The sequence below is a fragment of the Triticum dicoccoides genome, chromosome 3B (genome assembly GCF_002162155.2).
Source record: "Triticum dicoccoides isolate Atlit2015 ecotype Zavitan chromosome 3B, WEW_v2.0, whole genome shotgun sequence".
NCBI lineage: Eukaryota > Viridiplantae > Streptophyta > Magnoliopsida > Poales > Poaceae > Triticum > Triticum dicoccoides.
Genome location: NC_041385.1, coordinates 767,564,025 through 767,586,339, shown reverse-complemented (window position 1 = coordinate 767,586,339; position 22,315 = coordinate 767,564,025). Strand labels below are relative to the sequence as shown.

The 22,315-nt window shown below is 51.5% G+C and overlaps 1 protein-coding gene across 1 annotated transcript; it reads left to right on the top strand.

Moving 5' to 3' along the window:
• The first annotated feature begins 17,960 nt into the window (after positions 1-17,960).
• Positions 17,961-19,663, top strand: LOC119278388 (protein SRG1-like). Its single transcript, XM_037559742.1, has 2 exons — positions 17,961-18,539; positions 18,626-19,663. The coding sequence occupies exons 1-2, from the start codon at positions 18,243-18,245 to the stop codon at positions 19,442-19,444; spliced, it is 1,116 nt and encodes a 371-aa protein (XP_037415639.1). The 5' UTR covers positions 17,961-18,242; the 3' UTR covers positions 19,445-19,663.
• The last annotated feature ends 2,652 nt before the right edge of the window (positions 19,664-22,315 follow it).

Genomic DNA, 22,315 nt, shown 5'->3' with positions numbered 1-22,315 from the left:
TCGACTCCGGAGTGGCAAGTACAAGCCAAGCCAGTCGGAAAAAGGAAACTCCAGTCGGAAGCAGAAGCGGAAAGCCGAGCCAGCTGCTCCTGGAGAGGCCCTGGCCGTGACTCAGGGCAAGTTCAAAGGGAAGCCTAAAGGATCCTGGAACCCCAAGAAAGTGAAGGATAAGGAAGGAAATGACGTGATGGATTTGCCATGCCACATCCACACGAAGAAAGACGAAGAGGGTAATTTCATTTACCCGAAACATACCACTCGCCAGTGCCGACTCTTAATCCAGCAGTTTCAAGGAAAACAACCCAAGGATAAGGAAAAGGAGTCGGACAAGGCTGAGGACAAAGAGGACAGTGATGAAGCTTACCCCCATGCCAATTCCACCCTGATGATTTTTGCTGATGTGGAGAGCAAAAGTCGACTGAAAGTCATCAACCGTGAGGTGAATATGGTTGCTCCGACGACACCCAGCTACTTGAAATGGTCTCAGACCGCCATTACATTCGACCAGTCTGATCACCCGACACACATAGCCACCCCTGGGAGGCAAGCTTTGGTGGTCGACCCAGTTGTCGAAGGCACTCGACTGACTAAGGTTTTGATGGATGGTGGCAGTGGATTGAATATATTGTATGCGGAGACTCTAAAGGGAATGGGCATTCCGATGTCCAGACTCAGTTCTAGCAACATGAGCTTCCATGGAGTCATTCCTGGAAAGAAGGCTGAGTCACTCGGCCAAATCGCTCTTGATGTGGTTCTCGGCGATTCAAAGCATTTCCGCAAAGAAAAGTTAACATTTGAAGTTGTGGATTTCCAGAGTTCTTATCACGCCATTCTAGGCAGGCCAGCTTATGCACGATTCATGGCTCATCCATGTTACGTGTACCTCAAACTGAAGATGCCTGGTCCCAAAGGGGTGATCACTATCACTGGCAATCGGAAAAAGGCAGAAGAATGCTTTCAGAAGGGCTCAAAGATCGCCGATGCTCAGATGGCAGTGGTAGAGCTGCAGGAATACCAGAAAACTGCGGATCCGAGTGATTTGTTGCGAGCCAAGAAGCCTGCCATCGAATTAGCGTTTCAGTCGTCCGGTGAGACAAAGCCGATTCACATCCACCTGACCGATCCCAATGCTGCTCCGACTCATATCTCAACAACACTCGACTCCAAATAGGAAGAAGTGCTCATCCAGTTCCTCTGTGAGAACTGGGACATCTTTGCATGGAAGCCTGCTGACATGCCGGGAGTTCCCAGGGGGCTGGCTGAGCATCGCCTATGAGTCGACCCAAAGGTAAAACCTATCAAGGAACATCTTCGACGCTCTGCCATCCAGAAGAGAAAAGCCATTGGCGAAGAGGTGGCTCGGCTCCTAGCAGCCGAGTTCATCCGAGAGATTTACCACTCCGAGTGGCTCGCCAATGTTGTCATGGTCCCCAAGAAGGACAATTCATTTCGCATGTGCATTGATTTCAAACATATCAATCGGGCCTGCCCGAAAGATCATTTTCCTCTCCCTCGCATCGACCAAATTGTCGACTCGACTGCGGGGTGTGAGAGATTATCTTTTTTAGACGCCTATTCTGGGTATCATCAGATCCATCTGTACGGACCCGATGAAATCAAAACAGCTTTCATCACCCCGTTCGGGTGCTTCTGTTATGTCACCATGCTGTTCGGCCTCAAGAATGCCGGAGCCACGTTCATGAGGATGATTCAGAAGTGTCTACTCACTCAAATCAGTCGGAATGTGGAAGCGTACATGGATGGTATTGTGGTCAAGTCACGGAAGGGTTCCGACCTATTGACTGACCTAGCTGAAACATTTGCCAATCTCAGGAGGTATGATATCAAGCTTAATCCATCGAAGTGCACATTCGGAGTTCCTGGCGGGAAGTTACTCGGTTTTCTCGTTTCCGAACGAGGAATCGACGCCAACCCAGAAAAAGTTAGTACAATACTCCGGATGAAACGCCCTGTGCGTGTGCACGATGTCCAGAAGCTTACTGGATGCTTGGCCGCGTTAAGTCGATTCATCTCTCGTCTCGGTGAAAAGGCATTACCTCTTTACCGACTGATGAAGAAGTCAGACAAGTTTGAGTGGACTCTGGAAGCTGATGCAGCGTTTGCAGAGCTAAAAGCTCTGCTCTCCACCCAGCCGGTGCTTGCGGCCCCAATCAGCAAAGAGCCTTTGTTGCTTTACATTGCAGCCACAGGACAAGTCGTCAGCATAGTGCTTACGGCCGAGTGGGAAGAAGAAGGGAAAGCCTTCAAAGTTCAGCGCCCTGTGTATTATCTTTCCGAAGTATTGACCCCATCGACACAGAGATACCTTCATTACCAGAAGCTCGTGTATGGGATTTACATGACCATGAAGAAAGTTGCTCATTATTTCTCTGATCATTCCATTACAGTCGTCAGCGACGCCCCACTATCAGAGATTCTGCATAACAGAGATGCAACATGTCGAGTAGCTAAATGGGCGATAGAACTTCTTCCCCTTGATATCAAGTTTGAGGCAAAGAAAACCATTAAGTCCCAAGCAGTAGCAGATTTCATTGCCGAGTGGATTGAACAACAACAACCGACTCAAGTTCACTCGGAGCACTGGACCATGTTCTTTGATGGTTCTAAGATGTTGAATGGTTCCGGTGCTGGGGTAGTATTGGTTTCCCCCCGAGGAGATAAGCTCAGATATGTGCTCCAGATTCACTTTGATTCCTCCAACAATGAAGCAGAATACGAGGCACTTTTGTATGGGTTGCGCATGGCCATTTCACTCGGCGTCCATCGCCTTATGGTTTATGGCGACTCAGATTTGGTGGTCAATCAGGTGATGAAGGAGTGGGACGTTAGAAGCCCAGCCATGACTGGATACTGCAATGCAGTGAGAAAGCTTGAAAGGAAATTTGAAGGGTTAGAGCTCCATCATATACCCAGACTGAAGAATCAAGCGGCTGATGATTTGGCGAAGATAGGTTCCAAGAGAGAAGCCATCCCCAGTGATGTGTTCTTGGAGCACATCCATACTCCATCAGTTCAAGAAGATCCTTTTACCGGAGAAGCTCCACAGCCAAAAAGCGTCACAGATCCGACTGAAGTAGAAATTCTAGCGGTGGTCGACCTGATCATGGAAGCATTGGTCATCACTCCCGACTGGACAATGCCGTACATTGCATATATTTTGAGGAAAGAACTCCCAGAAGATGAGGAAGAGGCTTGACAGATCATCCGCCGATCTAAGGCCTTTACCGTGATTAAGGGACAGTTGTACAGAGAAAGCACGACTGGAGTTGGTCAGAAGTGTATAACGCCAGAATAAGGTCGGATAATCCTTGATGATATCCACTCGGGGACCTGTGGTCATCATGCGTCCTCTCGGACCATTGTGGCTAAAGCATACCGAGCAGGATTTTACTGGCCAAGAGCGAATGAAATGGCAAAGGAAATAGTCGACAAGTGCGAAGTATGTCAATTTTACTCCAATATGTTGCACAAGCCCGCCTCAGCCTTGAAGACCATTCCACTCGTCTAGCCTTTCGCTGTATGGGGGTTGGATATGGTTGGACCACTGAGAACAGGCAGAAGCGGCTACACCCATGTGCTGGTAGCAGTCGACAAGTTCACCAAGTGGATTGAGGCTAAACCCATCAAGAATCTTGATACTGGCACCGCCGTCAGCTTCATCAGGGAGTTGATATTCAGATATGGAGTTCCACACAACATCATCATAGACAATGGGTCAAACTTCGACTCCGAGGAATTTACGGCCTTCTGCACATCTCAGGGTACACGAGTCAACTATGCTTCAGTCGCTCACCCCCAGTCGAATGGACAGGCAGAGCGAGCAAATGGCTTAATTCTCAAAGGGTTGAAACCCCGATTGATGCGCGACCTCGAGCACGCAGCTGGTGCATGGGTCGACGAACTTCCGTCGGTGCTTTGGGGATTAAGGACCACGCCAAACCGGTCGACGGGGAGAACTCCGGTCTTCTTGGTCTACGGAGCTGAAGCAGTCTTGCCGAGTGACCTGCTTCACAACGCACCCCGAGTCGAACTCTACACTGAAGCTGAAGCACAGCAAGCCCGACAGGACACAGTCGACCTTCTAGAAGAAGAAAGAGAGATGGCCTTGATCCAATCGACCATTTATCAGCAGGACTTGCGTCGCTTCCATGCCAAAAACGTGAAGAGTTGAGCTTTCCAGGAGGGAGATTTAGTTCTCTGAGTGGATCAATAGAAGCCACACAAGCTTGCTCCTACTTGGGAAGGCCCCTTCATCGTCACCAAGGTTCTCCACAATGGAGCATACCACCTTTACAATGTCGAGCACCAAATTTACGAGCCCCGAGCATGGAACGCGGAGCTGCTCCGCCCCTTTTATACTTAAATATTCACTCGGATGAGTTGTAATAAAAGTACTTCTGTAGTTTATTTATCAAAGAAAAGAGTTTCATAATTTTCCCAGTGATTGTTATTGCTTTTGTTCTCATAAATCAGTCCCCCAGTGGGTGGCTTAGCTGCGAATCCGTTTCGCCTAAGTTTGTAAAAAAAAATCCTACCGAGTGGTAAGCCAGCCTTCCACTCGGAGGCTTAGCTGCGAATCCGTTTCGCCTAAGTTTAAACAAAATCCTACCGAGTGGTAAGCCAGCCTTCCACTTGGAGGCTTAGCTGCGGTCCAAGTACTCGCCTAAGTTAAAACAAAATCCTACCGAGTGGTGAGCCAGCCTCCCACTCGGAGGCTTAGCTGCAGTCCAAGTACTCGCCTAAGTTTAAAATAAAATCCTACCGAGTGGTGAGCCAACCTCCCACTCGGAGGCTTAGCTGCAGTCCAAGTACTCGCCTAAGTTTAAACAAAATCCTGCCGAGTGGTGAGCCAGCCTCCCACTCGGAGGCTTAGCTGCAGTCCAAGTACTCGCCTAAGTTTAAAATAAAATCCTACCGAGTGGTGAGCCAGCCTCCCACTCGGAGGCTTAGCTGCAGTCCAAGTACTCGCCTAAGTTTAAACAAAATCCTGCCGAGTGGTGAGCCAGCCTCCCACTTGGAGGCTTAGCTGCAGCATAGCGCTCGCCTAAGTTTAAACAAAATCCTGCCGAGTGGTGAGCCGGCCTCCCACTCGGAGGCTTAGCTGCAGCATAGCGCTCGCCTAAGTACAAATACAACGTGCACTCCGCAAGGAGGACGAGGTGCAGGTCGACTGCTACCCTCTCCTTCCGAGCTACGCCACAAATACAACATGCGCTCTGTAAGGAGGACGAGGTGCAGGTCAACTGTTACCTTCTTCTTCAGAGGTACGCCACTAAAACCCTACCGAGTGGAGAGCAGACCTCCCACTCGGGGGCTTAGCTGCAGCCCAATGCTCGCCTAAGTTTTTGGAAATCCTACCGAGTGGAGAGCAGCCCTCCCACTCGGGGGCTTAGCTGCAGCCCAGTGCTCGCCTAAGGGATGAAAATCCTACCGAGTGGAGAGCAGACCTCCCACTCGGGGGCTTAGCTGCAGCCCAGTGCTCGCCTAAGTGATGAAAATCCTACCGAGTGGAGAGCAGACCTCCCACTCGGGGGCTTAGCTGCAGTCCAGTACTCGCCTAAGTGATGAAAATCCTACCGAGTGGAGAGCAAACCTCCCACTCGGGGGCTTAGCTGCAGCCCATTGCTCGCCTAAGTGATGGAAATCCTGTCGAGTGGAGAACTAACCTCCCACTCGGAGGCTTAGCTGTAGCCCAGCGCTTCCCTAAAACATGACGAGTACAAGTCGATTGCAATTTGTGCTTCGTCCCTACCTGCAAAAGAGCATCACATACACTAGTATATATTCCAACCCAAGGATGATGATTGTTCGAAAGCAGAAGCAGACATATTCAACGGCAAACCAAGTTCGGATAGCGTCCTACGGATCCAGAAGCGCTCAGGCATCAAGCCTGTTAAAGGTTTATCGGTTACAAAAATCACTCGGCATTCCGAGGCAAATTCAAAGCATCAAGCATAGAAGTTTTTTACCCCTCCTGTGGAGGGCTGGAAGGCGCGACAAACTCGTCCAGGTCGATTCCATCTGCGATCCGAGTGGCAGTGGCGATGAAGGTCTCCATGAAGGATCGGAAGTCATGCTTCTTGGTATTGGCCACCTTGAGAGCTGCCAGCTTGTCTTCTCGCGCATCCTTGCAGTGGACACGGACAAGAGATAGAGCAACGTCGGCACCGCACCTGGCAGAAGACTTCTTCCATTCTTGCACTCGACTTGGAACTTCATTCAGCCGAGTCATCAGAGACTCAAGATCATTCTGAAGTGCTTCTCCTGGACAGAGCGCCGTGTCGATGTGTGACATCGCAACCTTCAGCCTTGCAAGATAGTCAACAACGGCAGCAACGCGAGACTCGAGTCGGAGCACGCTCATGGGATCCAGGCTCGTCTCCAGTCAACCAGTCTCCTCCTCAAAGTTCTAGCAGAACTCTGTAGACACAACCCCAAAGTTAAGGCAGCAGTTTGGTGGCGAGGTCAAGATTAAAAAGCCCGTCAGATACAAAGGGTTACCTTCAAGCATGAGGAATAGCTTCTTGGCAAGTCCTCCTAGATAAGCCTCCAGATCATTCTTATTTCCCACCAGTTCGCTAGCTTTGTCACTCAGGACCATCTTGTCATTCTTCAGTCGAGTGACCTCCTGGTTGGCCATGTCGAGAGCAGCTTTCAGATTAGTGTTTTCCTCTTCAAGTTTGTTGACCGAAGCCAACTTCTCTTCTGCAAGTTTCGTCTTGTCCGAAGCCACTTTCTGCGCCTCGGCGAGGTCAAGGTCCTTCTTCTTCAGAGCATCCCTCAGTTTATCTGCAAAATCACAATAAGATCAGACTCGGGGACAGGCAAAAAGCAAAGACAGTCGTCAAGATTCTCACCAAACATACCTTTTGCCTCCTCCTTCGCCTTCGTGAAGTTCTCCTGGACGAGCTTCAGATCAAGTTCGAGTTGGATACGCTTGTTCTCCAATTCAGTATAACGAGCTGAATGCTCGCAAGATTTCTGCAAAAAACACAATCGACAGACGTCAAAGATAGGTCACTTCTGAGTGACTAAGAGAAAAATTGTAGTATTTCTAAGACTACAGTTGAATCTAAACATTCAACTGTAGTCTCGGGGACTACACCCAGTGGGTGCACTCAGCGTGCCCCCACTAGTTCTATCAGCTAGACTCAGAGTCGATCAGTCGACCCAAAAAAAGAGTGTGTGTGTTCTTCAGACTATAGTCGACTGCCAGCAATCGACCACAGTCTCGGGGACTACACCCAGTGGGTGCACTCAGCGTGCCCCCACCGGTTTATGATTCCATTCGACCAGATCGAGTGAAGACAGTAATGAGAAAAAAGAAAAACTCAAGACATAAATACTATAGTCCACTGCCAGCAGTTGACCATAGCCTTGGGGACTACACCCAGTGGGTGCACTCAGTGTGCCCCCACCAATCCAGATTCTCAATTGACACACCCAATGGGCGTACGACAGATACTAAGATTTTCAGAAAGAAAAGTTTTCAGATAACATATCCTAACAGAACAGGCAGTGATCGACCAACCTGAACATTGCTCTGAAGGGCTGAACTGGCGTCATAAGCTGCTTGACTGGCGTCATAAGCTGCTTGACTGGCGTCTCGGATCGCCTTCACTTGCTCCATCATAACCCCCGCCTGGCATATAGCTTCTCTAGCAGCGCTTGCTTGGTCTTCAGGGATGTGATGGGTAGAGAAAAGTGAAGGCTAGCCAGCACTCTACGACGAAGGGCGAGCACTCGTCAGCGGCACCGCAGAGGATATGGTTGGCCGAGTGACACTGTCCCCCTCCGCGACTAACGTCTCAGGTGCTGGTACGACCTGAGCTGCCTTGCCAGCAGTCGCTCTCCTATTGCTCCTCTGCCTCAGTGGTTCCTCGTCTTCATCATCATCAGGAAGATCAATGATGATATTGGATGGAGCTGCAGAAAAGAGTCAAAGTTAAAAACGAAGATCCCACCGACTGAAAACGAAACTTCAAAGGTCATACCAGGGTTGGAAGTAACGGCATCCTCCATTTCTTGATCTTCAGGTCTGGCCGAGGTATGAGAAGTGGCAGCGCTGCACTTTCAGAAATCAGTCGGTCAGCTAACGAGTCGACCAAGAACGAATCCATGAGAAACAAGAGGACACAAGTTATGTCATTACCCAGAAATAGTTGGAATCACCATCTTCATCTTCGGTAGAGCCTTCGTCGGCTTCGATGGCACCATTCGAGATTGCTTCGACGCTTTCTCAGTCGGCGCCGGAGAGGTCATCCGAGGACGCTTGGTCGATTGCACAACAGACGCAGCCCCCTTGCCGTGCTCGACAGCAGGGTCATGGGCAAGCTTAGACCTTCTTTAAGAACGAGAAGGCGCTACTTCCTCCTCCTCTTCCTCCTCCTCCTCCTCATCGGAGCCTGCATCTTCATCACCCTCATCGCCATCCGATTCCCACTCCTCCTGACTTTCACCTCCACTTCCTTCCTCCTCCTCGGTCTGCGCTTGCGCCCCGTTGGGCATTGAATACAATTCAGTGGTGACCTGAAAGAAAACAAACAAGACAAAAGTCGATCGACTGATCTGCAGCGAAACAGAATAGACGAAACATGATTACAGTCGGAGATAAGTGGTCATACCTTGTCTGCTTCATAAGATTGGTCGAGTGGCGGGATCCTCCTGGCCCCACGAGGGTTGTCCTTGTTCCCTGTGATGGCAGTCATCCACCTCTCCAGTGTGACGTCGTCGACCTCTTCTGGGTGAACCCGAGTGGTGTCTTCAATACCAGAGTACAACCACATCGGGTGGCCCCGGTACTGGAGTGGTTGGATACGCCGTCGAAGGAAAACCTCCAGAAGATCCATGCCAGTCACACCATCGTGAATGAGTTGGACTACCCGCTCCATCAACATTTTAACCTGGGCCTTCTCCTCCGGAACTACTTTCAGAGAAGACGGCTTGTTCACTCGACTCATGGAGAAGGGAGGGAGCCCAGTCGACTGCCCTGGCGTCGACTGGTCTCGGCAGTAGAACCAGGTCGACTGCCACCCTCTAACTGACTCGGGAAGGGTCATAGCTGGAAAAACACTCTTACTCCTCATCTGGACCCCAAGAACCCCGCACATCTGGATTACTTGGGTTCTCTCGTCATTCGGGATAGCCTTTTTGACCATCTGAGAGCGACAAGTGAATATGTGTTTGAAAAGGCCCCAATGCGGCCGACAACCCAAGAAGTTTTCGCATAGAGAAACGAAAGTGGCGAGATAGGCAATGGAATTGGGGGTGAAGTGGTGGAGCTGAGCTCTGAAGAAGTTCAGAAACCCCCTAAAGTAAAGATGCGGCGGCAAAGAAAACCCACGATCGACATGAGTCGCTAGAAGGACGCACTCACCCTCCTGAGGCTGCGGCTGCCACTCCGTCCCCGGGAGCCTCGCCGCCCCGTGCTCAATCAGCCCCTCGTTGGCCAGGTCGTCGAGATCCTTCTGGGTGATGGTCGAGCGGATCCAATCCCCTTGGATCCAAACTTGTGGCAGGCGGGACCGCGACGAGGATCCACCCCGACTGGTCGCTCTCCCCTTCGCCTGCGCCGTCGCCTTCTTCGCCCGCTCCAAAGCCACCGTATTCTCCTTCACCATTGTCGCCGATGAGGCTGGTACGGAGCAACGGTGCTGAACAGATGGCAAGGGCAGCGAATGAATCCGAAGACGGGGGAGGGGAAAATGAGGGAGCACTGTTCAAAAACCTCCGCTCGATTCCTTATATGGAGTCGCTTCCGAGTGGCTGACTGGTGGACCCAGGCAATCCTGTCAAATCCCGAAACACTCGCGTGAGGGATACATGGCGAAAAAGGCGGCGCGGGGATCAAGGCGTCTCTGTCTTATCCCATCCGAGTACCGCGGCCTTCTCCGCTTCGCGCGCTTCCCGAAATTCAGATCCCACTAAATCCGCTAACCGCAGGGAAACTTGTCAGATGGAAGATCTCCTGCGATCCGTCGCTCGGAGATCTCCAAGTGTAGAAAGATCACTCGACCTACATCCAGAATGGATCAAGGCGATTGAAAAAGAAGTTTATACCGTCACCTACGGTCATTTGATCCAGAACAAGACGTACTCATAGCATAGAAAGAGGAGTCGGAAGAATTCTCAACTCCTTCCTCACTAAAACCTCGATCCATTCGAGGGCTAATGATGAAGTCATGTACCTAGGGTAGGGTCATGAACCTATCCAAGGTACCCTCCCCGAGGACATCTTGAGATGAAGTCATCTTCCAGTCGACCTAGAGGGACTCCACTCGACTGACTGGAAGACACTCGACGAACTTGAAGACACTCGACCATGAAGACTCACTCGACCACCAGGAGTTCAAGATCTACTCTGTATCCAAATGGTCTGTAATTAAGTAGTCTTTATGGTCATGATGACACTTTATGTAAGGCGTTACCAGTAACGCCAGGCCTTAATGTACTTTAACCCTCCGCTACGTGGGCTGGCTGGGGTCTTGGCATCCTCTATATAAGCCACCCCCCTCCACTGGCAGAAGGGTTCGCACCCCTGTAACTCTTACGCATATAATCCAGTCGACCGCCTCCGGGCTCCGAGACATCAGGCTGTTACTTCCTCTGAGAAGGGCCTGAACTCGTAAATCTCTTGCGTACACAACTACTCCATAGCTAGGATCTTGCCTCTCCATACCTACCCCCTATTCTACTGTCAGACTTAGTACCACGACACCCGGCTCCTGGGTTCGCCGCCTTACGTTCCGTTCTTATCGACTAAGGCGGCCAAAGGAGAACTACTGCGATTGTGCCCTGGTTATTCCGGATGAGCACCTTAGTAGAGAAAGCCAAAAACTGACTGTCATGATATAGCGAGAGACTCTTCAACCACTCGAAGACCTATCGGAATCTTTAGGATCCCTCCGCATTAACGAAGGACCGTTTCCCGGTCATGTACACACGCGCTCGTATTCGGATGCACGCAAAGGTACCAGGGGCTACATAGTAGCCCCATCGTCAAACTCCTATGGCTAAGTGAAAGTGTTACAGCTATATAGTCCGGTTGCCTCGTTCGACGGCCGATCACCTCCTTAATGGACCAAGACGTTGGATCAAGTGTGATTACGCATATTTCTTGCGAACACCCCCGCATTGTATGTGTGGGGGCTAAAGCCAATGACTGCTAACTTTCAGATTACACATATACATAAAAACGGCCGCACAGGAGGCACAATAATACTTTCGGGCAAAAAGTATAAACATAGCCCCCATAATTAAAATAACATTGTTTTTACAATGATAAGATTTGTCACTCGAACATGACATTCTTCGAGCACTGAGCCTCTATTAAGCGAGCGCCTTCTACTACCTGATCCAAGTAGTGCTCGGACGGATCTTGGCCTCCCGCCGGATTCTAGGTCGCAATGATGGTGGCCTCCATATCTGTCCAATATGCTTTAACGCGGGCAAGAGCCATCCGTGCACCCTCTATGCATGCCGACCTCTTCATGGCATCAATAAGCGATACGGCACCAAGGAATTGTTGCACTAAACCAAAATAACTGTCCGGCTTGGGCCCCTTTGGCCATAGATGGTCTATCACAAACCGCATTGCAAGTTCGGATAGCCTATGGAGCTCGGCCACAGCAGCCATCTTCTCACTCAACGGCAATGTGCGCGTTGGAGCACTGAATTGTGACCAGAACAGCTTTTCCACTTCATTATATTTTTGATCCTTGAAAAACTTGGCTGCATCAGCCGTACTCTTCGCCAAGTCCGCATACGCGTCTGCCGGACTCTAGCGTCGATCCAGAGGAGCGTACTTCGGATCTAAAAACTTCATCCGCAACAAGTAGGGGTTTCCAGCCGCGATTTCTCCGGCCTGTCGAAGCTCCTCCCGCGCGTCCCTAATTTCGGACCGCGTCTCCTTGGCCGCATCAAGTGCCTTCTTCAGGTCAGCCAAAATAGCCTTATTTTCTTTTTCAAGAAGCTCATGCCGATCGACAACATTTTTCAGCTCCACAGCCATCTCGGCTACTTTGTCTTCGCTTCGGCGACGAGCCGCTTGTTCGGCTCTCAACTCTTCGGCCGCCTTTAGGGCAGCCGCATCACTGGCCCGGGCCTGTTCCTTGGCCAGGGCAAGTTCCGCCCTCAGGGCCTCCATGGCAGCAGCTCCATCTGCAGTCCAAACATATAACATTAGCATTATGCTCCTCTCAATTTTTCCTATAAAAAATAATAAGGAAAGCAGAGCACATACCTTGTGACTTGTTAAGCCGCTTGTTCACCAGTGTGATATCGGCATCAATAGCTCCAATCTGCCTGCTTAGTTCGGCTACTTCAACGGACCGGTCGGCTGCCGGATCCTTCGACACCTGCGCATAAATACAGCATGATCATTACTTACACAATATGATCCTCCGTTTGCCGCCTAGGGCGGACAACCAGAGTCTCAGGGGCTACTATCCATATGGAGCACACCTAGCGCATGCGTCACAGCCAAAAAATATGTATTTTTCATTACATACCTCTAAGCCTCTGAGCAGGCTCGTAAAGGCTTCATTCAACCCGCTTGTGGCGGATGAAATCTTCCTCAGCATCGTGCTCATTAATGAATGGTGCTCCTCCGAAAGATCAGCTTGCTTCAGAAGGCCCGTCAGTGTGTCTGGTTGGACATCGAATTTTGCCGGACCCTTCTTATCGCCCCCCGTGGGAGCCGAATGCTCCGGGCTCAGGGCAGCCGAAGTACTAGCTTCTGGCTTCGGCAGATCTAGACTACTCCGTGACGACACCTCGGGGTCGCCCGCCTCATGAGGCGGAGAGGTTGGTGGGGTCTCACTCTCCATCATCTCCGGAAGGAGATCCCCCAAAGACGAACTCTGTCGAGAAGAGCTGCTAGCCGGACTGCAAAGAATAGATCTTGGTTATTGTTCTCGAAGACGATTAACTTACAGCTCGACTGAGGGCTGGCCCGCTGGCAGGCATGGCGCGGTGAGGATGCCATTCGGGGAAGGGCCCCCTGGTGAAGCTTTCTTCCCTTGTCTGGGCACCTCCATCTCCAAGTCTTCGAAGGCGGCCCTTTTCTTCCCGTGAGGGGAGGAGGCCTTAGATTCCCCTCCCCGGCTATCCTCCTTTGGGGAGGTAGCAATTCCCCCAGTTTGGATGCATAATGTGTGAAGTTCGGCTTCTCTATTCTTCCCTTCGCCTTCCCCCGAGGGCATTTTGCTTAGCACACGATCAAGCATCTTGGCTATGGTAGGACTAGGCGAGCCTTCGGGAAGTGGCGTTGGACACCTGATTCTCTCCGCCTTGCTGCGCCATTCCTAGCCACGGAGGATTTTCAGAATAATGTTATGATAAATATAAATGAAGCGTTCGGTTTCTGGGTTTACTTACTTGGGTATCTCGGCGATTGCAGCTCAGGCCCGCATCCTCGATGGTGTCCAGACACTTTGCTTGTGGTCTGAAGAATAACTTACACATCCCTTAGAGCGTCAGGCCGAAGAAGTGCAAAATAGTCCGCGGACCTTCTGCATTGAACTCCCACATCCGGAGAGGCCGGCATTCACACGGCAACATCCGTCGGATTAGCATTACCTGAATTATGCTGGCAAGGCTAATATCCCTCTCAAGAAGCTCCCGGATATGGCTTTGCAGTGTTGGTACATCATTAGTAGGTCCCCAATCCCGTCCTACATTGGTCCATGACGCCAATTAAGGAGGAGGACTCGAACGGAAGTCGGGGGCAGCCACCCACTTTGTGCCTCTGGGAGCCGTGACGTAAAACCACCTCCGCTACCATAGATCGAACACCTCTGGGAAGGAGCCCTCTGGCCATGGAGCATCGGCGTTCCTGCTTATTACAACACCTCCGTACTCCGCGTGTTGCCCCTCAATCATCTTCGGCTTCACATTGAAGGTCTTGAGCCATAAGCCGAAGTGCGGGGTGACGTGAAGAAAGGCTTCGCACACAACAATGAACGACGAGATTTGAAGTATGGCGTCCGGAGCTAGATCATGAAAATCTATCCCATAGTAGAACATGAGCCCTCTCACAAAGGGATCAAGGGAGAAGCCTAAGCCGCGCAGGAAGTGAGGAACAAATACAACACTCTCGTTGGGTTCGGGAGTAGGGATGACATGCCCTGGAGCAGGAAGCCTATGCTTGGTGTCAGTAGTCAGATATCCGACCTCCCTAAGCTTCGCAATGTCCTCTTCTATGACCGAGGAAGCCATCCACCGGCCTTGAAGGTTGGATCCGGGCATGATTGAGGATCCGAGGTACTTGAGCTGGGGCTCCGGGTGTTAGAACTTGAGATGCGAAAAGGCGCAAGGGTGGTGGAAAAGAGGGATAGGCCTCGGCCACTTTATAAAGGGGGTGAATATCAAGCATCCTCAGCATGATCGCTTGGGACTTGCCTAAAAACACGGAGTCATACTAACGGGCGTCGTGGGGTTGCGCGCGCCCGTATTGATAGAAGATCTCGCGATAAGGGGAACACGATCTCTGCTTTGGCAAGGTGCGCCAGTGAAACCGCCTCGCAATGCGTATCGAGGCAGGCCGAGAAAAACCGGCTCGTATTGGGTCGGGCCACGATGCAGGAACACGTCGTACAAAAATTATTAGCAGATTATATTTTTGGAATATTGCTCTCTCTACGGCAGTATGTGAAGATCGTCTTGCGGATCCGGGCATGATTTAAGTGTTCGATAATTACTTTGGAGTATTCGGGGATGGAACCCGCCTTGCAATGCCGAAGACAAACTGCGCGTCGGACTCATTGTCATTGAAGCCTGGTTCAGGGGCTACTAAGGGAGTCCTCGATTAGGGGGTATCCGGACAGCCAGACTATATACTTTGGCCGGACTGTTGGACCGTGAAGATACAAGACTCAAGACTTCGTCCCGTGTCTGGAGGGGACTCTCCTTTGCGTGGAAGACAAGCTTAGGATCCGGATATTAGATTCCCTTCTTTGTAACCGACTCCGTGTAAACCCCAGCCCCCTCCGGTGTCTATATAAACCGGAGGGTTTAGTCCGTATGAGGACGATCACAACATTCATAATCATCATAGGCTAGCTTCTAGGGTTTAGCCTCTATGATCTCGTGGTAGATCAACTCTTGTAACACCCATATCATCAATATCAATCAAGCAGGAAGTAGGGTTTTACCTCCATCGAGAGGGCCCGAACCTGGGTAAACATTGTGTCCCTTGCCTACTGTTACCATTAGCCTTAGACACACAGATCGGGACCCCCTACCCGAGATCCACCGGTTTTGACACCAACACCCACTGCCTCCCAAAATTGGTTGACGTTTCATGCATGCCACCTCATGCCACCTATGCAACCGGCACTGATCGGATATGAAGGAGGCCAGCTCCGTACTGCGTTTTCTTTTCTGACTCAGCCGGTGGACCCCAAATTTTTTCTACACGCCCGCATCACCAGTTCCATCATGCCTGCAAGTTTTCAAAATTTTTTGAGACCGTATGACTTTCTTATGGTTTTCTCTGTGAAACGCACCGAAAACACTGACCGGACGTGACGCAACGTGCGTTTGGTGCCCGAATTCGTTCTAATCTTGCGTGGGGTCCTACGATGGGCATGCCCACTTCCTGCCAAAATTGGGTGACGTATTTTCCTATGCACCATCATCATCACTAGGATGCATGACAAGTTTCGTGGCCTTGTGCCACTTACTGAATTTCTATAATTTTTTCGGTGAAAACATCACATAGCACACCCCGGACTGACACAATATGTTTTTGGTGTCATGCATGACAAGTTTTCCGGAGACCGTTCGGGTATGAGCGAAGGCCCCATGCATGCGTATTGCGACCGATTTTTCTATAGTTTTTGTGTCGCTTATCGTCTCATAACGTTCAAATGCATGTTTCCATTATTTTTTGAAGTTTTATTGCACGACTAACATCAAATTAAACGTAAGGATATTTTTTTTCCAGATAAACCATTCCGAGTTCATTCATAATTCAAGATATTTTACATAACCCTAAACATAACCGAGCACTGCTCTCACATAACTTGGAACGAAATTCAAATCTAAACCCTAAAACTAGACTACTCGTTGTCGCTGGTGCCAGTGAGGTCGACGACCGGCGCCATACCGCCGGCCTCTCCTTCGCCGCCATCGTCGTCGCCGCTGCCGTCGTCATCGTCGTCGTCGCTAAAGTCCCACCAGTTGTCTTCCCGCACCTGCTGCTCCTGCACCGCCGCTATGGCTGCCAGCCGCTCTCGTTCCTCGTGAGTGGCCGCCACCGTCGCCTCCTCTACCGACCGGGCCAGCACCGCAAGTAGCCCCGGCGTGTCGTCGGGGTCTCCGTCTTGCGCGAGGGCGGCCTGCGCCAGCGGGATCTCGACCAGCGCCGGGGCAGGGGGCGCCTGCTGTGCCGGGGCAGTTGGGACGGCTAGAGGTGGGCCGTGGCGGTGGCGACCACAGGAAGAGCCGACCTCACCGGTAATGTCCCCGACAGGGAGGCGGGCCGCCTCGGCCCTGAACACGCCGAGGACGACGTCGAAGTTCTTCCCGCGCCAGAACCTGCGGGGGGCCCTCCAGTTGTACCGGCCGCTAGGGAAGGCGCGGAGCTGCTCCCTCGTCGGCGGCGGTCCCATGGTGGGGATGCCGTCCACACCGATCCACCATGGCCCCGGCACCTTGGCTGCCGGCGGCACCACCAGGCGGTACCGGGCCAGGTCCTCCGTATCGCCGATGGTGAGGCTCAGCGGCCAGACGCCGCCCGGCCACGCGCCCTCGTCGGAGTCGCTGGAAGACATCACCGGCGTGGAGAGGAAGAGGAATATCGCCGGCGTGGAGAGGAAGAGGGAGATGGGCGGGCGAGGGAGATGGCACGGCGTGGAGAGGGGATGGCGCAGCCTTTTTATAGACGGCGGGGGAGGGAAATGGGCGGGCGAGCCGTCGGTGGCGCGCGCCACGAGGGGGAAGGCGGGCGGGTGGAGGGACTGGCCCGGGGCGAGCCGTCTGTGGCGCGCGCCACGAGGGGGAAGGCGGGCGGCCCGGCGTGGGCGGCTGGCGTCATACGCGACAGCGGTAGCGTGGGAAGGCGCGGCAGCGGTGGCGTGTGAAGGCGCGAGGACGGCAGACGTGGTAGGCGAGGCATCGGTGGCGTCTGAAGGAGGGCGGGCGGTCGCCGCAGCGGCGGCAGCTGAGCGGTCGCGTCAACTGCCGGCCCGAGGCAGAAGGCGGGCGGCAGGCGGCCGGTCGCCGCACGCGCGGTAGTGGAGGGCGCGGCGTACAAGGGCAGCAGGCGGGCGGCAGGAGATCGGCCGCGAGCAGTCGGCGCCTGCATGCACGCCGCAGTTACTGCAAGCTGTTAATTGCACGACGATACGGCCGTCCACGCCACGTCCACACGTACGCCCCCACCGGTCAACGCCGACTTTTTAAAATAAAACACGCCCTGCATCTGACATACTGGGCCCATGGATGCTAACTGCTTGGCTCGCGTCCTCACGGCTGCCAAGCGGCTCGGCTCGTCCCACAGCCCCGTATACACAGGCACGCGGGGTATCGGCGTGGACGCGCGGGGGGTTATTTTTTTTATATAAGACGATCGTGCCCCTGACAACGAAGGGGTATGGACGAATCTCATCCCTTGATGTGTTTAAGAGGGTGTGCTCAAGCAGAAGTAAGAAAAGAAAAGGACGTTCACATGAATCATGAGCCACCATCACGGCATCGTCCATGCAGTCCCCATCATCACGGGATATCATAGTTTTAGGTACGGACCCCAGCCCGTGCCTATCTGCGCCTCCGAAACTGGCAAACAAACGTCTCATCTGAAACCACTCGGCCGTCCCGCGTCACAAAGTCGCGGATCATGGCGCAGAACAGTGCCCAACTAAAGCAAAAGGCTCACGAAGAAACCGCCCAAAGCGCTAAAGCAACCGCACACTGCCTGCCACCAGCGGCAGCAGTAGAATAGTAGCCAACTCGGAGCGAAAGCAAAGCTTGCCGGCTTGATCCTCATCCTCGACCGGATGCCGTGGTTTTCACCGGCACGAAACTTCTGAATCTTTCATGGTGTTCTCGCCGAGAGTGGAGCTGCGCTGAGCTCACGTGTGACATAACACCACACTCACACTCACACCCACCAAGAGCGGCCAGGACGAATTCCAGTGATGTTTCCCTCTCGGTAGCCGGCCTATATATACAGGCGCACCCCGGCACCAAGATTCGGCAGTGAAGCAAGACGGTCGGCAATGGCTTCTGCGGCCGTCTGCTCCCCTAAGCAGCAGCAGCGGCAGGAGGAGGAGGAGAAGGATGGTGGGGTTGTTAAGATCGGGCGGGTTGACGACGTGCAGGAGCTGCAGAGGGCGTGCGCGGGCGACGTGCCCGAGCGGTACCTCCGGGACGGGGACGACCGGCCAGGCGGCGCCAACGTGTGCGCGCACGCGGAGATCCCCGTGATCGACGCCGGCGAGCTCCGGCGCGGGGGCGGCGATGGGGACGAGCTGGAGAAGCTCAGGCGAGCCTGCGAGGAGTGGGGCTTCTTCCAGGTCCGCTGCATGTACCAGTCGACCCATCACTGAATCACTTCGTCAATCATCGATCATGTGACTGATGATGCTGTGTGTGTATGTAGGTTGTGAACCATGGCATCGACGGCGAGTTGCTGGACGAGATGGAGAGGTTGTCGAGGGAGTTCTTCATGCTGCCGCTGGAGGAGAAGGAGCGGTACCCCATGGCGCCGGGCGGCATCCAGGGCTACGGCCACGCCTTCGTCTTCTGCGAAGACCAGAAGCTCGACTGGTGCAACATGCTGGCGCTCGGCGTGTCCCCGGCGTTCATCCGGCAGCCCAAGCTCTGGCCGACCAAGCCGGCCGCCTTCACTGACACCCTCGAGAGGTACTCCGCCGAGGTCAGGGCGCTCTGCCATCGTCTCCTGGAGCACATCGCCGAGACGCTGGGCCTGGCGCCCGGCACGTTCGCGGGCATGTTCGGCGACGCGGTGCAGGCGGTGCGGATGAACTTCTACCCGCCGTGTCCGCGGCCGGACCTGGTGCTGGGGCTGAGCGCGCACTCTGACGGGAGCGCGGTCACCGTGCTCCAGCAGGACGCCGGCCGCGCGGGGCTGCAGGTGCTCCGGGACGGCGCCTGGGTTCCCGTCCACCCCATCCCGCACGCCCTCGTCGTCAACCTCGGCGACTCGCTCGAGGTGCTCACGAACGGCAGGTACAAGAGCGTCGAGCACCGGGCGGTGACCAACGGCGAGCAGGACCGCCTGTCCATCGTGACGTTCTACGCGCCAGCCTACGACGTCGAGCTCGGCCCACTTCCGGAGCTAGTTGCCGACGGGGAGCCCTGCCGGTACCGGAGGTTCAAGCACGGCGAGTACAGCCGGCACTACGTCACCAGCAAGCTCGAGGGCAAGAAGACGCTGGACTTCGCCAAGATCAACTAGACCGCCAAGAAATATAATCCTACATTACAGACATCATACTGAAGTTGATAGTGCGTTTGTGTACAGGATTGCTAAGTAACTAAGATTCCTGAAGCATCTGCTGCACCTGAATATGCTTGGCAGAAGAACTGTATTCCTGGTACCGGAATGGGTAACCAAGCAACAATTGGCCAATTAAAAGTACTTTTTTCTTGTCTTTGTTGCAAGGTGGATTTTTTACTTTGGAAAAACACCATCAATTGGAAGCTGGTGTTCACGTCAAAGGACTTTAACCATGATCATTCTTTCCATCCATTGACAATTGAAAAGCAGACACTTTACCATCCATCACTAGGAAAAGGTAACGGCGGTGAGAAACAAGGCATGAAAACCATGGGCTAAGCATCACTCTTGAAAATGTAAAGAGTTTCAACACTTCCTATAGAAAGAAAGTCCAATACGGATATGCTGCGAGGATCACTCAAAGTCAGACAAACAAGGTATAAGATCCATGCACCATTCATCATGGGAGCAGAGCAGGGCTTGGAATATAGAAATGCAAACAATTACGGCGCACCAAGGCAAGCAGAGCAACTTGCAACCTTAGCAACAAACTTGACCTGGAATATATGAAAACGCATCCAAAACACAGTAAAGTAGCATCAAGCTATACATAAGCAAGCTTCAAACATACGCAAACGCAACATCGGAAGCACACAAATGTACAAAAAGAGTTATAATAAATATAAAGTGGCCACAGAGAGTTATTTTTGCATCGGAACCATCAACGCTTTCTACACCCATGCTACACAAACTTGCACGATGGCAACAGATCGCAAAGTCAGTTTGCGCGGTACCTACCGGCAAGGATCTCATCGTTTGCAACCCGCTTTAAGATACAAGCCAAGGACAGCTGTTATACCTTCCTTTCTACTATACTATACAATTTATTACAGATTTGCTATTTCACATCTAGATGTGAAATAGTTATCTCACATCTAAGTTTAGAGCCGTCGGATCTTGTTTTGTATTTAAGATTCGCGTTCGGCTCGCTCGCCCTACCTGGCGTCGCGCGCGGCAGCCCGTGTCCAGGTACGAGGTGCGGCAGCCCGTGTCCTGTGTGTGTCCCCGTACATGGCAGTTTTTTTTAGACACCGCACATGGCAGTTGCGGCCTCTTGTCCCGCCTGCCTGTTGTGGGCTTTTTTGTTTTTTGTGAGTCTCCCTTTTTTGTTCTTTGTGAGCTTTCAGCCAAGAAAAACGACAATTTTTTTTCAGGGAAAAAAATTTGTCTAGTCGTTCTATGTCCTTGTACCATTTGTTTGGTTTTTTGTCTCCCCGAAGCCTACATGTGTGAATGAGCTGGCCCATGAAGGTTTCTTTTACTAGTTCTGGGAAAAGCTTCCAATCTTTTTCTTTGTTTTTTCTCTTTTTATTTTTTGTTTTCGCCTTTTCAAAAACTCGTGATTTTTGTTGGTGTCTCACATCTAAGTCTCTCACCGTTTGATCTACAGTCTTTTTTTTCATGCGAGTCGTGTCCATTATGTGCTCGCATAGTTGCCGTGTCCGTTGTGCTCGCATCGCTGCTGTGTTTCTTGGGCCCATTATGTCCTTAGTCGTTGTTTGTCGGCCTGTGTTCCCTGTGTTAGTGTTTGTGCCTGTTTTTTTTTCTTTATCCCCCGATCATTTCACGTCCATATGAGTTGTTCGACCACCTCAAAAAAATGTGAGTTGTTCGTTTGCCTTTAAAAAATATGAGTTGTTCGTGATTTTCTAGAAGAAAATGTTATAATTTTTTTCCTTTTTTGTACAAATCAGATTAACTATTTGCTAATTCTCACCACATGATTAATTATTGTACAGTTCATGTAATTTGCTCTGTTTGGTGCGCGTTGTGGCTTTAGTCCTCCATTTGTCCAGTCAAAACTTTTATACTAAATTGCAAAATCACAATCTAGATGATTTTTTATGATGTCTCATCTATTTTTTTTACCAGTTGATTTAGTTTTTGTAATTTTTGTGCAACCGCTATCCCCGCCTTGTTGGTCGATGTTTTGTTTGTCTCGCATCCTTTTGTTGGTCAGTTTGGCTTCACACTTTTCGGTCCATTATCGTGCCGCGCTGACAAGCCATTTCGCTACGATGTTTCTAGGCCACTGCGTAGAATTAGAAGAGACAAGAAAAGCAAAGGTCTATCGTGGTTGTTACCTTCTCTGTTCATTTTCACATTGTCTCCCATTTCTTCTAAGCTTTATTAAGATAAAAATAGCAATGTTTCATCTGAGTTATTGTCCACCGGATCTTGCTGTTGTAATTTAGTGCAAATTTTTTATCTTGCATGTGGGCCGATGTATTCCTCTACCGCGTTGTTCCATTTTGTTCGTTTGTCATCCCGTCCGTGATGTACATATGTTTTTTTATTGGGAATTTTTCTGCACGCGTTCTTGTGTGCCCATGTCATTTGCAATGTCGTAGAAGTCAAAGAGGTAGGTTATGCGCTTGTCCCGGTTGCAAGTCTACCTTCAGACTCATAACTGGGTCCATATTTTGTTTTTCATCCTGGTTGCAAGTCCGTCTTTTGGTCATAACGCAGCTCATAGTTTGAAATTGTTATAATTGCAAATCCACCCTCTACTCACAACTCGTATCGTAGTTTTGTGTAGTTTTCCCAGTTGCAAACTCACCATTGACTCGTAATTGGGCATGCGGTTTGTTTTTTATCCCAGTTGCAAGTCTACCCTTGACTCGCAGATAAGCTCACAATTTGTAGTTGTCCCTTTTACAAACTCACCGTTGACTCACAACTCATATCATAGTTTTGTACAGTTGTCCCGGTTACAAGTCCATCCTTGATTCACAACTAGCTAGGCCCATAGTTTGTTTTATCCTTGTT